This window comes from Dicentrarchus labrax, unplaced genomic scaffold, assembly GCF_905237075.1.
Source record: "Dicentrarchus labrax unplaced genomic scaffold, dlabrax2021, whole genome shotgun sequence".
In the NCBI taxonomy this organism is placed as follows: domain Eukaryota; kingdom Metazoa; phylum Chordata; class Actinopteri; family Moronidae; genus Dicentrarchus; species Dicentrarchus labrax.
The window spans coordinates 21,543,266-21,559,708 of record NW_026136720.1 but is presented as its reverse complement, the minus strand read 5'-3'; the positions used below and the strand labels follow the sequence as shown (position 1 = coordinate 21,559,708).

At 41.2% G+C, this 16,443-nt stretch overlaps 1 protein-coding gene across 14 annotated transcripts in view; it reads right to left on the bottom strand.

Moving 5' to 3' along the window:
- LOC127352916 (pleckstrin homology domain-containing family A member 7) overlaps positions 1-16,443 on the bottom strand; it is a 130,440-nt gene that overhangs the window by 25,330 nt on the left and 88,667 nt on the right. For 13 of the 14 annotated variants that reach the window (XM_051381778.1, XM_051381780.1, XM_051381781.1 and 10 more), the window contains 3 exons: positions 10,236-10,340; positions 8,592-8,664; positions 5,207-5,307 (listed from right to left, as the gene is read on the bottom strand). In XM_051381778.1, coding sequence (XP_051237738.1) covers positions 5,207-5,307; positions 8,592-8,664; positions 10,236-10,340 — 279 coding nt within the window. The other variant, XM_051381791.1, reaches the window with a different exon arrangement.

The window sequence follows — 16,443 nt, the reverse complement described above, 5'->3', positions numbered from 1 at the left end:
ATGTTCCCAAGCTCTGTATTTAACAGAAGCCAGAGAACACAAATATCTCAGTGACATTTGGAGAATACAACCATCCTTACACAACAGGCCATGTTGAATGCATGTATGTCCGGTGTTTTTCCCTTTTGTGCTCATGGAGTCGTGTGCTGTGCATTTGCTGTCTTAGCACTTGGTCAATAGAAGTGACATTTTATTCTGACCCTGTCTCCTTGAAGGCTTTCTGATCAGCTAAATCCGCTAGAGTAATATTAAATGAAAGTCTGCAGACTCTTTGACCACAAGGCTATCCAGAGGAAAACAACAGACTGATCCATAAACAGTGCTCAGTTAGCCTGTGACTGTCAGGAATGGTGATGTGCTTAGGTACATTAGAGGACAGGAAACGGGCAGGGAAACTAGTTAGCAATCCCTCACACTTTAAAATGAGTAGGAGATCTATCCAAAAACACCTAAAATCTTGACGAAAGGAATAACAGCATCCCCAGGAAGCAGCTGTCAAAACACGCCTGCTCACTCACCATCAGCATTCTGACAGACGGCCTCTTACAGCCACAATGGGACAGGCTTCTTGAGGAGAGAGAGGACCGTGCTGCTAGTCAGATGTTTCAGCACGTGCAGGGACACTGGCAGGTATGTGCAGTGAAGCCACACAGCACAGAGACATAGGCAAATATTTGTACTGTAATATCTTGAATAAACTGAATTCAGACCCTACTTTAGATCATAGAAACTTTAACCAAACACTAAATCTACCTTTAATCTTAACACTAAATCCAAATGTTTTAGAGTGAAAACTGCCCAAAAATGACTTCATGTCGCAGACAATGTCACACCCATGACTTCCACCAGACCATACACACATTTAAAAGCCCTGTCAATTTCAATCTCATATCACCAGTGTTAATTTTTCCCTCTTTTAGCTGCATCAGAACACACACATACACACAATAGCTACAAAATCCAACACACGCCAGCAGTGGTCTAAAATAACATTAGGAGACACTTTAGCTGGAATGCTGAGTGGGTCATTCAGCTCTGAGTGCGTGACTGACACACCTACACACTGAATCCATACACAGCTAAGCCCCTTTTTCTCTCTGTGGTTTGAGTCTGTGTGGGAGTTGGTGGCAATTTTAAGGGTGTTCCTGTTTTCTCCACTACATTGTTTAATGAGGCTTTATGGGAAAATATCAAAAGTCCCTCTCTCCATTTCTTTCTGTCCTCTATTTCACCACGACTAGCCCTCATGGCTTCTTCCTTCCTCTCCACCTATCGCTTCCTCTCTTTATTCACCCTTTTTTTCCTAGCCCTAATCACTTCCTTCCCTTTGTGTGTTCTCTTTCACTCAGCCTTTCTTTTTCCACAAACTAGAAAATATCACTCACTTCTTGCACTCAGAAAAGCTTACAATAGTGTCGGCTCTCTTCCGCTGGACAGCCCCAGACAAACACACACACTCTCTGGTCCAGGCGCTATTTAAAGAGTCATTGTGCTCATAAAGATAAGCCTCAGCAACCAGGGCACCACAAAGCTCCTGATAAGGTACATTCTCCGAAATTTGCAACTGTAGAAATTGAAGTTACACTGAAAAACATCCAAATGGAACCAACAACAGATTGCGGGAGCCTTGGTTTTAAATCCAGCCTTTTTTTTAGAAAAAACATTCAGTGTTCCTACTTTGTTTCATTAAAAAAAAGTCCTGTTATAATACAAGAGGTCTCTCTACATCAAAGTTCCCTTAAGCAGCAGCTGCTTTGGAAAAATAAACATTTGAGTGACTGTGGGGTTGCATAGTCTGCGTCTCCAGTAAAAGATCTTCTACAGCTTTTAAACATTATTTTTTTCAGCTCTTCATTTCTAGATTAAGTGACGTGAGTTTCCAATAAAGTGAAGTTTTTCTCCACGCCATCAGAAAAACTGCATGCTGGTACAGTACATGTGACAGATGGAGGACACAGCGAGAGCAGCACATAGATGAACGATAAGCCCCACACCAGATAAGCCAAATACAAAGATTCATACTGAAGTGGAGAGAGGGAAGGACGGGAAAAAGACAGAGGGGGGATTAAATAAGAGAACGAAAGAAAGAAAAAAAAAAAAAACACGACCACGTCAGCCACAAGGACATGTTATTCTCAAAACATGCAACCAACAAAGGAATATACAAGGCTGCTGTATATTCTGTCAGGTTTTAACCCAAAAAACCACACCAACGGGAGACAATAAGGATATATAACATTTACATGTGGCAAAGCGAGAGCACATGAGAGGGTAGAGTACCTATTTACGGGAGGACTGTCACTGGACGATGCGACACACTCACAGGGAGGGAAGTCCCAGTCGGGCAGCCAACCAATTGGAACAAGAGAGGGAAGATTCGGTGAAAAGGGGAAGAGGAGTGGAGGGTGGGAGGTTGTCGAAGCTCGAAGGTTTAATTTGTGGGGTCATGAAGTGTTTAGGTCAATTTAGTAGTCAACGGGTGCAGCATTCACACACTCAAACACCATCATATAATACCCACCCAATCAGGCTCGCTCAAGTGGCTAGCTGGTCCTGCTGGCATGGGTTACAGACCTGGGTGTAGCAAGTGGTTTTAAATAGGAGTTGGTTTTAACCTGTTTTGGTGGGGTTTACTACAGTAGGGCACTTATCACTCCTGTGGTAGAAATCTGGGTTTTAGGAGAGATTAAGGAGGATGTCGTACATGTGTTTATATGTGCTTTACCTCTGACTGCAACCAGCATCACCTTGGGGTATAATAGTTGAGTGTCAGAAGTGTGAGGTGTAACCCTGTTACCATACCCAGCAGTGATGTCACTTTGCACTGACCCCCTGAGTACACTTCTACATCACTGCAGCGAGGTTAGAAGTCAAACGGGTGGAGGTCAGCAAAAACAGGATTTTAAGTGAATGCTCTTTAAAAAGTCGAAAACGAATAAACAGAAACTTTATTATTGTTCATCATTGTTTTTTTTTATAATAATTAACTTAAGCTCTGTGAATGTGAAATGAACAGCATTCATTTTTCCTCTTAATTTCCTGTATCCTATTTTTTTCTTCCTCTTTCCTGGGGGGGGTCAAATTCAAATACACATATTGCATACATTAAGTTATTATTTATTGGACTTAAATCATAATTGGGTAGCTACACAGCCTAAAGTCCATTGTCTAACAATGTCCAGTGTGATAGTAGCATACACCAGCTGGTGCTCTAATAATGAGGTAACCGTAGCCCTTAGTCAGAAGCAGATGTCTTCAGACGACTGTACACAACTTTCATAGGTTGTTTCGACTCCTCCAGTTAGTGGGTCGACCACTGCCCATCTGCTCCTGACTTGCAGCTTCTCTCCTATTCGACATCCAGCAAGAGGCTTTCTCTCTGCTTCTTTCCATCTTCCCCTTCACCAAACAGAAGCTGCAGGGAGGCCTCTGAAACTGACCTAACAAGGAACTGCCATGCCGGTCATCCTTTGTCTCTGCAGTCCTGCACTTGAGATTGATATTTTGGGGCTTTCCTGTCATTCTTCAAAGCCCTCCTCCAATGGCACTTCAGCTTCAGTCCAACATCAACCTTCATGTGCAAAGACTGTCCAATATATGGTGGGTTTAGGGATGTGGGAAGTGCCTGGCTTGGTTACCTTCTGAACAAAGCAGGAAGCAGAGTTTATCTGCCTCTCCCGCTCCAATTTATCAGCTAAGACCAGCAAGACTTTGTCATGACACCACCAGCCTTGGGTTAGAACAGTTTTGAACCCTGTCAGTATGTGCTCCTGCGTCCCCTTGCTACTGCAGAGTAACCAGCTGGGGTCTTCCATCAGCCTCGTCAGGGAAAAGAGTCATATACAGACCGCAGTAGGAATGAGATACGGAAAAGTGGTCTAATCTCCACAACTCTGCACATGTTAGCGTCCTCTTGAGTTGCTCCCACTTAGACAGCTTTTGATCTCCTCGATTCCTCCTCGAAGTTCCTCACTACTTCCTGAATCGTGGTTTGCTTGTCCCTTGCGTTCTTACCCTTAAGACTTTTTTTTAACAACATTCAACATTTCACTTTAAGTTTAAAAGTTAAATTCAACTTGATGACTCACTGACAACAAAAAGCAGATGGCTGTGTCTGTGGGACCTGAAAATATTGTGCAAATATCTGTATACCTGTACACCATTTTTAATCTATGAATAAAGTAGAAGCCTAGAATTAGAAGTACCTTGCAGCACATGCGGGAAACAGTGTTGTACATGCTGCACAGTATGTCTGCCTCTTCACTTCACACATGTCCGGTTTGACTCAAAAAGACTTGTGCCTGAGGGAATGGAGAAGCTTCATTCCATTCCAGAGGAGCTTGTCTGTCTCAATAAAAACACTGACAGACATTCAGTGCTAATAGACATCGCTACAACAGGTGGTGAGTGCTGCACAAAGCTGAGTGGTGGCTGTGTGATAGGCAGGCAGGGTTATGACTGTAGGAAGATATTGATCTGCCATTACAAAGGAGATTTCAGAAATCATCGACTGTTGAAAAAGCAATGATTGCCAAACTATTACAGATTTTTGATGAGGAAAATAATCCGGTTTATAGGTCCCATATGTAGAATTTAGTGGCATCTAGCGGTGTAATTGCAGATCGCAACGCCCTGTATTCAATGCCACACAAACAGAAGTTTTTGTTTAAAAACAGATGAATACCCATTGTGAAGTTATATAACCCCGACATTATGCTTGACAATATAGCTCAGGGGCAAATAGTCGCGTGCCAGGAAATCTGTTGGTCGGCATACAACAGGTGTCAGTTGGAAAGGAACACTTTACTTTCTGATGTATGAAATAAGAATGTCTCTGTCATCAAACCACTTGGTGGAAGCGTGTCAAACGTGCTTTAAATAGCATGCCGGGTATACATTTTAAGCATATATGCACCTCTTCATTACAGAAGAAATCGTTCCTTCCACTCCATTTTCTCCAATAGGAGAAATATAGGTGGATACACATGCACGCACACACACACACACACACACACACACACACACACACACACACACACACACACACACACACACACACACACACACACACACACACACACACACACACTATAACCCAAAACAAAAACAAACAAACAAAAAAATGTCATCACACAGTCATATTGGAGAAAGTAATTTACATATATGAATCAAAATAGAGTAGTATTTAGAAGAAAGACAGGCGTACCTTAAAGGCATACTTGCGGCTGATGTGGTCCTCAGGTCCCACGGGTGAAATGACATAGCTGGGCAAAGGAATACTGCCTAGGACCGATTCCTCTCTGCTGTCTGGGGAGAGAGAGAGAGAGAGAGAGAGAGAGAGAGAGAGAGAGAGAGAGAGGGTGGGAGGAACAGGGGGAGGAAAGGAGGGAGTGAGTAGATAATCAGGGTGAGGAAGGTGAGAAAAGGAACGAGAGATAGATATGGAGGAAAGGAAGGAGCAAGAGTATAAATATCACTCATCACCCACTAATTTCATCACTGCCTGCCACCAGTATCATACCACTCACATGCCATCATTCAAACCACGGTGTTGTGCCAAACAGTAAATGACCACTCTGGTATCCCAGTGTCACAGAGCTAAAGATGGCCTGGTTCAACTGGCAGCCAGCCGTCATTCCTATGTGTCTGCCCATCCACTGTACATGCTGGTGGAAAAAGAACTGTAAATCTGCACTCATGTAGAAGTATAATATAGTATAATATAGAATATAGAAGTATAATATACGTAAATGTGTATATACACATATACACACATATATACATATATATATACACATATATATATACACACACAAGTAAAAATACTTGTACTCTGAAGTATTCTTCTCAAAAACCGAGTATCATTTACTTTTTAACTAATGATGTTTAATGAATTACCAACATAACACATTTTGCCATTAATACATTTTGTCTGTTAAAATCATTCTAAAAATGTGTTTGAATGCGTCAAACACATGTCATTAACATAAATGCTTTCCAATGCACTGGAAACAATTCGTTTCATTACTTTATCTCCATTTGGTTTTTGTTTCTACAAGAAAATAGCAGCTGCCGAGATCCAGACAGACTACTCGGTAGAGGATTACATAGTGTAGTTCATAAGTATAAGTAAGTAAGAATACAGGCTAAAAAAATTACTCAAGTACCCCAAAAGATGACTTGATTACAGTAACGTGGGTACATACACACACAGACACTTGTCCTTCTATATTTGTAAAGACCTTCAATGACAATGCAGTCCTCTACCTTTTACATTAACCTACACCTAAAGTCTTTACCCTCAAGCAGCCCTTTGAAGAAGCCAGGACTAAATGTCCTCACAAAACATCCTTGCTCTCTAACGGTCCTCACAAAGATAGAAGTACAAATTCAAACACACACAAACACATGTATGCAACCAGAATAGGTCCTGTCTTATTTAGTTCACACATCTATAAATACATATGTACAGAGTATTTGTTTTCCTCTGAACATTGGGACAGCACGCAAGAATGTGTATGTGCACGTGTACACAACAATTACCACAACGTGAAATGTAGTAATGGTATGAAAATATGTGTGCACAGCACCTCCATGTATGTGTGGGTGTTTGGCTGAGAGGTGAAAAGGCGGCACTGTGGATTAAAGGGGTAAATGGCTAAAAATAATTCAAGGACTTTTGGAGGAGACATTCCATAAATGATGGGTGAGACGGTGAGGTCTTTTTATCTGCTTTGACCTGTCTTGTCTCACTCACAGACAAAGACATACACACACTGAGCAGACCAGACCGTGACAAGTGAAGCTAGATAACATCCAAACAGCATAAGAGTGGTAAGATTTTATCACTCTGTTTTGTCCATTTTTCTTTTTTCTTATCCAAAGGGTTTGAGGATAGAGGGTGTTCTGTTGCTCAGATAGTAAAGCCCCTTGAGGAAACTCTGTGATACTGGACCATGTAAATAAAATTTACCTGACACGTAAAAGAAATAAGAGGGAGAAACAAGGAATGTACAGTATCCAACATTTTAGAAAATACGGACATTTTGCTTGTTGTTGCATTTCGAAATAAGAAAAACAAAAGAGAAATACTGACATCAAGAGCCCCCACAAGGAACAGCCAATTTTTGGTCATTCTAATTTCCCACGGCCAATTGTGGCATCTTTAGTTCCTGTTTTCTCTGACTAACAGTCCAAAACCCAAAGAAACACAGGTTACTATCATGTCTGACAAACGGTTCTTGACATTTGAAGAGCTGAAATCAGACAATGTGTGGCATTTAACCTTGAGAGAGGAAATTGAAATAGTTACTAATTCATTGTGTGTCGGTTGACTCATCGCTTAATAGACTAATAGACTTTCAGCTCAACATGACTTCTTCATCCTTGACAGAAACCATCAATCCAATAAACGTAATAATAAAAAACAAATAGGGCGAAGGGAGGTTTTTATTTTTTTGGGTAAAACAAGAGATGAAGGGAGGGGATAAGTGCTGCTCAAGACAGATCAAAAGTTTTCATGTTGAGAGGAGAAACCTTTGAACTGAGAGAGACAGACAGCAAATAGAGAGGGGAAAAAAACGTCAGAGAATTGATTTCATCCTCCCGTCGAGGCGAGGAGGCAGACGAGCGTGTCCCCAAAAAGGTTTGGTTAAGAATATGGGGATGAAAAAGAAAGGCGTGGAGAGGTAGATAAAGACAGCCAGGGGATGGAGACTGATGGTGATGGAGTGTGAGATGTAGCTGTGTGTGTCCATATCTTTCCATGCATTTGGGCTGCAACCCACTGAGAATGATCAGATTAATGCCCGCCAAGATTGAATCACTGGCTCCTTTGTCAGCTGCACTTCACTTCAAATCCAGCATCACCAATTCAATTCAAACTTCTAAACTTTGTCCAAACCTTTTGTTGTGTGTGTGTGTGTGTGTGTGTGTGTGTTGGCTTGTTAGTGGGCCAACCGTCAAAAATTTTTCCAAACTACTATTGTCAAGGTCAAGATTGAATTTTCCCACAGATAAGTGTTCTTGGCATTTATGAAAAGCATTTCCCACAATGCCTTATGTCACCAATAAAAAAAATCAAAGGGAATAAAGACACATGCATAGGAATGTAGGATTTGCTTATTTTTCAACTCAAACATTTCAAACAGATTTTGTCGACGAAAAGTTTTAGAAAGATGTGATAATGACTGTAACATTACTCAAAAGTGAATTCCACTTTTATGGTAGCAAATGTTTGTGATCTCAGGTGTGTAATTTTTCAAACAACACCAGTGAGACACCTGTAGAACACAATGTAGTCCAATACAATAGCCAATAGATCCTACATGTGTGAAGCTTGTAATGACTTTCTGACAGGCATTGATTCAACACTGTGGTAATTTTAAGGGCTGTGGAGGTGTTGCTGTTTTGAATTGTATCATATTGTAAGGTGCTTTTCTTTCTCCTTTCTTTAATGTATGATTGTGAGACAGCAGAAAATACAAGGAAGCAGGAAGCAGAACAGTTAGTAAGTGGGAATTTCAATCATTTTGTCCATGTTCTAGGTCCAGTCGACATTACACGGAGAAATCTTTTTCTCAAAGACTCACCTTTGTAGTAGAAGAGACAGAAATCAGCCAAGACGAACCACTTCCTCTTCCAAAGACGCATCCCAGAACTGTCCTGCAGAGAGAAACAGGGACAAAGCATAATGAAGGAAGGAACAATGGGACAGAAAGTAGCACAGATTGAGGAGATAAGAAGAAAACGAAGACAGATACCTAAATAGGAAGAGAGCGGGGGGGCGATGAGAAAGATGAAGAGAGAGTTAGGGATAGAAAAGAGTAGTGAGGGACAACGGATACAGTAAGGAAACAGAAGTAATGAAAGCAAAAATGAGGTGCACATGAGCAGAGATAAAGACAGGGAACAGCAAAGAGGGGGAGGACGGGAGAGATAATTTGTCCTCGTTCACTGGCTCGCTGGGCCTGCCACGGCTGCTTTACTGCCCGTTTTGTCTTTTATGTTCTCTGGCTGAAAATGGTGCCGTTTGAAGAGGAGAGGAGATACAGAAGGGATGAAGTCACCTCAAACACAGATATATGCTTGTTCTTATGATTCTACAACCATGTTTCCCTGTGATAGTGACCAGTGTGTATCTGTGTGTGTATAGTTTATGTGTGTATATTTAAGTGTGCGTCTCCACCAGCATTTAAAGTTTAAAGTTTTTAACATAATTGCACTGCAATAACAGACATGTGTGCATACGAGCGTCTGTGGCTGTGCATTTAGCCATGTACACATTCCTGCCTGTGCCTGCGTGTATTTGTGAGTATGTGGCTCAGTGTGTGGTTATTAAAATATAATTGCTTCGCAGTAACATCACTCACTGTTTGTCTTGTACCGAGGCCAAGCGTTTTTCAGTGGGACGACGCCAACTACGGATATTTTAAGTACAACTTCAAATACAAATAGAGTCTCCAGTAATAGCCTTTCTGTGATCACCAGCAGGTGCTCTATATTGCCAAAGCAAAAAAAATAAATTATCAAGAAAAAAATAAAACTAGGCCACTGGAGGAAATGTTACAGCAGGCTGAAGCTGGAACTGGTCTTGGTTAGGGTGTCACAGAGACAAAAACTTGCCAGGCGGAAGGTGCATGCGTTGTTTCAGCTTTTTTGCTTACATTGGATCAATTATATGAATAAATTAGCTCATTTTAGGCCCCACATTTTAGGCCGATCGGAGGGATTTACGATACTGGTATCGGTATGGGAACAACTCTACCTTAATGAAGGGACCTCCCTACATGATAATTAATTAGATAATTAATATATAATGTAAATGTACAACTGTTATCTATCTGTGTGGTTATCTTTAGCAAATTTAGCAAGAAAAAAAAAAACCACAAGTGAAGAGTTTGCTTATACAGCTGGTTCTGTGCACATCTTTTGCTTCTTCCACACTGGAGGTGACATTCTATTTCACACTTACGTATTTCAGTTCAACAAGGCCTCAACTTGCCATGTGGGTGGTAGGCCCACATGTCAATTCAATTATGCTCATAACTTATGATCTTATTTCAGTAATCAGAAAGGGTTGTTTACATGGAAAATAGTCGTTCAGAGTCTTAGATTTGGAATATGTCAGTCCAGAAAATATAATGAATATCACAATGCAAACCCAGTCAAATGCAATCTTGATTTGTATGCATGCTCGAATGTGTGTGTGTGTGTGTGTGTGTGTGTGTCCTGACCTGTTTGTACAGCCATCCTCGGACCACCACAGGGACATTTGGATTTCTTTTAATGGCCTGTTCTCTCTTCCCAAAGCTGTGCACTTTGCCACTGGACCGGGAGCCCTGAATGACACACACAGACAAGTACAGAAGGCATGAGCTGTAAGAAGTAAGAAGACAAATTCCTCAGCAATGGCTGCAAATAGCTGACAGATGACATCAACAATTTCATTGCATCTAAAGAATATGGATAACATATGTACATGTGACTGAGAGTTGATCATTTTGTCACGTATCAATCAGCTGTTATGTGTTATAGTGTCAGCTTGATGATCAATTAGTTAAGCAAACATTTGCTCAGCTAGTCTTTATACATCCAATTTGCTCAGCAGAAAAGTTCTGTTGAATCCCACATTAGCATTTGTGGAGCTATATTAAGTTGCTCAATTAACTTAATCTGATAGCACCGAAGCTAATCTTTAAGGTTTAACAAGATCAATTATTCTCTGTAGCCGATCTGCAGTTGAAAAGCCTGGGACCAAAAGCAAGTAGGTTATGTGTGTCACAGTAACTTATATTTGGGAACAGGCTGTCTATGCCTCATTAGACCATTCAGTCTCACTTGTAACATTACTGAATGGACCTGCACCCACACCGTGATTATCTTTTTTTCCAGGTACCTCTCTTTTTCTGCCCCAGTTGTTACATAATTACAGCCATTATTTAAGTACTGACAATTTTCCACTGGACCTCCAATACAGTGTCAGCCACAGTTGCCATGGCATTTGTCAGACACTGACAATAGGGGAGGAGGTTAGAAAAGTGGGCTTGTGACCTGCGGGTCAGTGGTTCGACCGCCAGACAGACACCTGCTGGAACGTCTGGGCAGCGAACCTGAACAGCAACCATCAAAGAGAGTTGTTTCTGTGTCAGCACTGCTGGCTGAAAAGGAAACTTTTCCTACAGTCGCAGGTTGTGATGAGAACAGTCCATCCCCAAAACAGCCAGTATACGTTGAAATGTCCTTAAACATGGTGTGTCTCTGCATCCTCGCTCTAAGTTGCCCTTGAAATTTACCTGTAATTCTTCTACCACAGCAATATTTAAGCTTGGGTTTCAATGATATTAGAGACATTATTAAAGTGTATATTCAAGCATTTCAGCCCAAGTCAGAACACTAGTTTTAGAAGAAATACATGCTTATCCTGCGCCTGGTCACTGGAGGGCATATCCCAGTAGAGAGCAATTAAGCTATTTAGTGGTAACAATATGATGTGGGCCCCAGTTTACTCCCTGTTTCTCTCACTCTCCATGAATGTCTAAAGTGTTATTTTGCACAAATGTATTTTGTGAATTTACTATGTAAGCACAAAATAAACTGAAAGAACTAAGGGCTTTTTATTATGTAATAATGGAGTTGTTGACTTGGAGCCATACTAGAGTGCTAATTCCAGGACACTGGCCCATTCTTTAATTTTAATTAAGTTTACTTGTCAGGAACCACATGATAATAAACTATATTACTATTTATATTTGAAATCTGATGCACAAATGTTTGATTCCACCGTGCACAGTTTCAGCGTCACATTTCGGCTGCCACATGGCTGTCGGAGCCGATCGCTGCATCACCACCACTTCTAAAACTAGTGTTCTGACTTGGGCTGAATGCTTGAATATACACTTTAATAATGTCTCTAATATCATTGAAACCCAAGCTTAAATATTGCTGTGTCTTATGCTCCGTTATGCTGGTCTATTTTTGATGGAAGCCACATCAGGCTGCACAGAGCATATTGAGCCGGTCAGGAAGTCAAGTGTACAACCTCATCTCACTGCCACTATTTGGCACAGAGCGATGTGGTAGGAGCAAATGTCTTATCCTTTAGTGTAATGTTACGCTTTCCTGTATTATATACATATATATATATATATATATATATACATATATATATATATATATATATATATACACACATTTTTTATTTTTTTTAATTGACAGCCTAATTTATATTCTAACTGAAAAGGTCTGAACAAAATATCAGCTAAGTTCTTGAAATGAACAGTTTTACAGCTGGTACAAAGCAGTTTAACTTAACCTGCCCAGCTGAGATCTATTAGCGGTGTTTAACTCTTTGGTGGCATTAACTGCCGTTCCAGCCCATTAAGCTGTAATTCTGTCAACTATATAAAATGTACAACATCTGAGACACTGACGTCAATTCATCTTTCATTACACACATTAAAAGAAATGCATGGGTGCTGGTTGTCTCTCTCTCAGCAAACCATGACATTCTTGCATTATTATTGTGTTTGTGTGTGTGTGTGCGTGCGTGCGTGCGTGCGTGCGTGCCTGCCTGCTGTAAAAGCTAGCAAACATGCTTATACACTGTGCACATATTCATGCAATCTCATTACACCATCCTCATTCTGAAACCTCAGAAGAAAGACTGCGTCCCCTGCCACAGCACAGCACAGCACAGCACAGCACAGCACAGCACAGCACAGCACAGCACAGCACAGCACAGCACAGCACAGCACAGCACAGCACAGCACACACACACACACACACACACACACACACACACACACACACACACACACACACACACACACACACACACACACACACACACACACACACACACACACACACACACACACACACACCCTTGTCACACTGTTATTATAATAAAAGATTTGGTGTGACGGCTGCATGACTGTGTATATGGACCGGCAGCAGCACTGGGAGCCATCCGCAGCTGGAAAACAGCAAACACACTCGCTAATTAGAGGGAGGCTGGTTGGCCAAGCATGATGCAAAGACACAGAGCGGCTCCAACACTGTCACATTGGAGTCCCATATCTGTAAATATACAGTATGTGTATGTCTATGCATGTTTAATCTGTGTCTCTGCCTGTATGTGCATGTTTGCAAATACGTGTGTGTGTGTGTGTGTGTGTGTGTGTGTGTGTGTGTGTGTGTGTGTGTGATAGGATGCGGTGGTCTATTTTTAGGCTGAGGGTAATTCTGTGAAAAAGGCTGTGGTCCCTGCTGAAAAGTAGCATTCTGTCTTGTACTATAGGTGAGTGACTCAGGGTGCAGAGCAGCTATTTGTTACATTAATGGCACACGATCAGACAACCTAAAAGCCTAGAGAGCCCAGTCTAAGACCTGGAGGTTGTCGGCTCAAATCCCTAGCCAGACAAGAATCATCTGGGAAGGTGAGGTAATTAAACAAGAGTAGTGCTTTCCCCGTCCTTTAGAAATCTGGTTCAGGTGTATTTACACAAGACACCTAATCCCAGTCTGGTCAAGTGGATCTGATCAGTCGTTAACAGCAGCTGAGTGGAGTTGAACATGGCAGCTTGAGAGCCAATCTGGGTTGCTTCTAGTGCATTTATCAAGCAAAAATACTTATCATTATGTGTTTCAAGCATCTCATAATGAGAGGATTTACTGCTTTGCTCTGTTTCACATTACTGTCCATTGAGTATTTAAGGATTTTCTTGACTATTAGTCTGACAAAGCAACGTCAACAGCCACCATGAATGTCTGTAACAATTTCTATGGCAACATCCAGTAGTTGTGGAGACATTTTACAAAGAAACAAAAATATTAACCTCAGGCAATCACCAAAGACGGTAGATTTCATTCTCTCAGGACATGAATGTCTGAACAAAATTTCATGGCAGCCCATCTGATAGTAGATGGGGTTTCACCATCCCTAGAGCCATACCACTAGCATGGCTTAAAAACATCCAAGAATTTCTAGGTTGGGGTCAGGAACATACATTTATGAGCAAAGTAATATCCCTTAATCAATGGATTTCAGATATGATCATCATCAATGAATCAGATATGAGCTGTTCCACACAAATCTCTTACTGCTGATCTTCACCAGCTTTCCACTTGTCACTTGTGTTTTACTGCATGAATCCATGTGTCACTGGGAAAGCTTGCATGTTTGCCTGAACTGAAATAAAATAAAATCACTGTCCAACCAAACGTATCATCACGTATCATTTATTGTGGTATTGTGGTTTCCATGCTCAAAGTGGCACTTGAAGTTAAAGAGCAGAGAAAGCTTTTTTCAAATATTGAGGCAGGGAAGTGATGAGGCACATAAAGCTGCATACATTTATAACTGCAAACTGAGAAACGACAGGAACTCTTAAATGACATTGACTTTGATAAATCCCAAAGAAGTTGTGCAGACTGGTTATGAACACAACATCACTAAACATGCATCCAGCAACAGAGAGACAGAGAAATGACACATAACTCGTGGGAGAAATGTGTCTCAGCGCTCCCTATGATGTTTTGTCAGAGGTGGAATGGATGTGACTTATTCAAAATGTGTATTCATTTCTTGATGGTGGCTATGCAAGGGCACCACGACTGACTTATCTCCCCTGTGAGACAACATTCTTTTATTAAGAATTTTTCTTGTCAGAATGAGGCTTCGGCACTATTTTGCTGCTGTTTGAAAGCAGGGGTGATGAGCCAGAGCACCTGGGAGGGCTGCAGGCCAGGAAAAACACGGGGTGTAGAAATGGAGACAGACCATCGTGATGGATGCCCTGTCATGTCTGTACCGCACCTGATGACACACGTTCAATCTTAGTCCCACGGCACCTGTTGATAGGGCAGGATGAGATTTCACGCCACTGTGAAGTTGTGCATGTGCATGTACGCCAGTGAGTGAAAGGGGGGAGTAAGATACAGACTGAAAGAAAGAAAAGTGACAGGTAGAACGAGTGAGTCAAGGATAGGGAAGGAAAAGAAATAAACAAGACAGAAAGTAAAGCTTTCCAATTCCTGTGCAGACATATTTAAACTGCACAAAAACCAGATCGCATGTAACCCACATGAGATCTGCATTTGGAAGCTCAAATTTGAATTTTTCAGCATTGCTTAAGCTGAATCGCTTCACCGAATTCCATCATTTTGGCAGCAACAGCACATTGCCTGAGCCAATGACAGCTTGAAGGACAACCAGACACAGGAGGAACAGAGAACAAAAAATACAAACATTTCAGTCTAGATATCATGATAGATTATTCCATCTGTAATTAGCTGTATGTTGTAAATAATCCTGCTACACAGACAGGCAGAGGTCAGTTGTAATTACATAATACCTACAGTACCTGCCTTGCTCTAATTCCTGCTTTAAATCAAACTAGAACTAAAACCACTACACCACCACTGACTCTCCACCTCTTTCTCCAATTAAATCTCATGTTTTAATTCTTGCGGGTCTGTCATGGATCTTGGTCAGTGACAGAAGACCTTCAGACCCCCCATTCATCATCATCCACCATCTACAGAGACGGCTAAAAAACTGATGCTGACCAAGTCAGTAAGTGTGGCCACGAATACGAGCAATGGCTGTAGTACTGCCAACTACTACTATTACTACTACCGCCACCACTACCACCACTACTACTACTACAACTACTTCATTCATATACTGTACTGTAGATCTCATCTGAACATGGAACACAGCAAAGAAGAGTAGGGAAAGGAAGTGGGACATAATCATTTAAGCACATTGTGGTAAAACAAGAGTGGAATAAATCAATAAATAATAATAATAAATGTGGAAATGAATTCAAGACTTTGGTAGGTGCACAGTAAGTCACTATTTTAAAGTTTGCAGGCTTAAATGCCTCAGGCATGATTTCCCACAGGCTAGGGAGCTTGATGGCTAAAGTGCAGCTGTCAGTTTTTGGACAGAGAGATTGTCAGAGGAGTCTGAAGATCTCTGGCTCTTCCATCAGTTACTAAATCTGTCCATTTGACTTCAACCATGAAAACAATGAATGTTAGCAAACAAGACCAGTGCTGAGCAGACTGTCAGTCCGTGCTGGTGTCTACACTGTGTGCATTCGCTCTCTGAGAAACCGGGAGATTTATTTATGGAAGGAAACAGAGGGAGGAAGCTAATGCATCACAGACTGAGCTAAGGGTTTCAGAGGTTTTCATAACCACCAGTGGTTGACAAATTTAAAGGCAAGAAGTGGAAAAGAAAGTCTCTGATTAAAGAAAATAATAATAGAAACCAGAGTTTATGCAACTGATTAAATGTCAAAGCAAAAAAAAGTCATTTGCTGTTTCCTCTGCTCTCTTCTGCCTTTTTAAACAAAACTGCAAAATGTTTGACCTATCACTGAGAACTTTATATCCAGCTAAACACTTTTTGCTGTGATCTTACATTACTCTCTA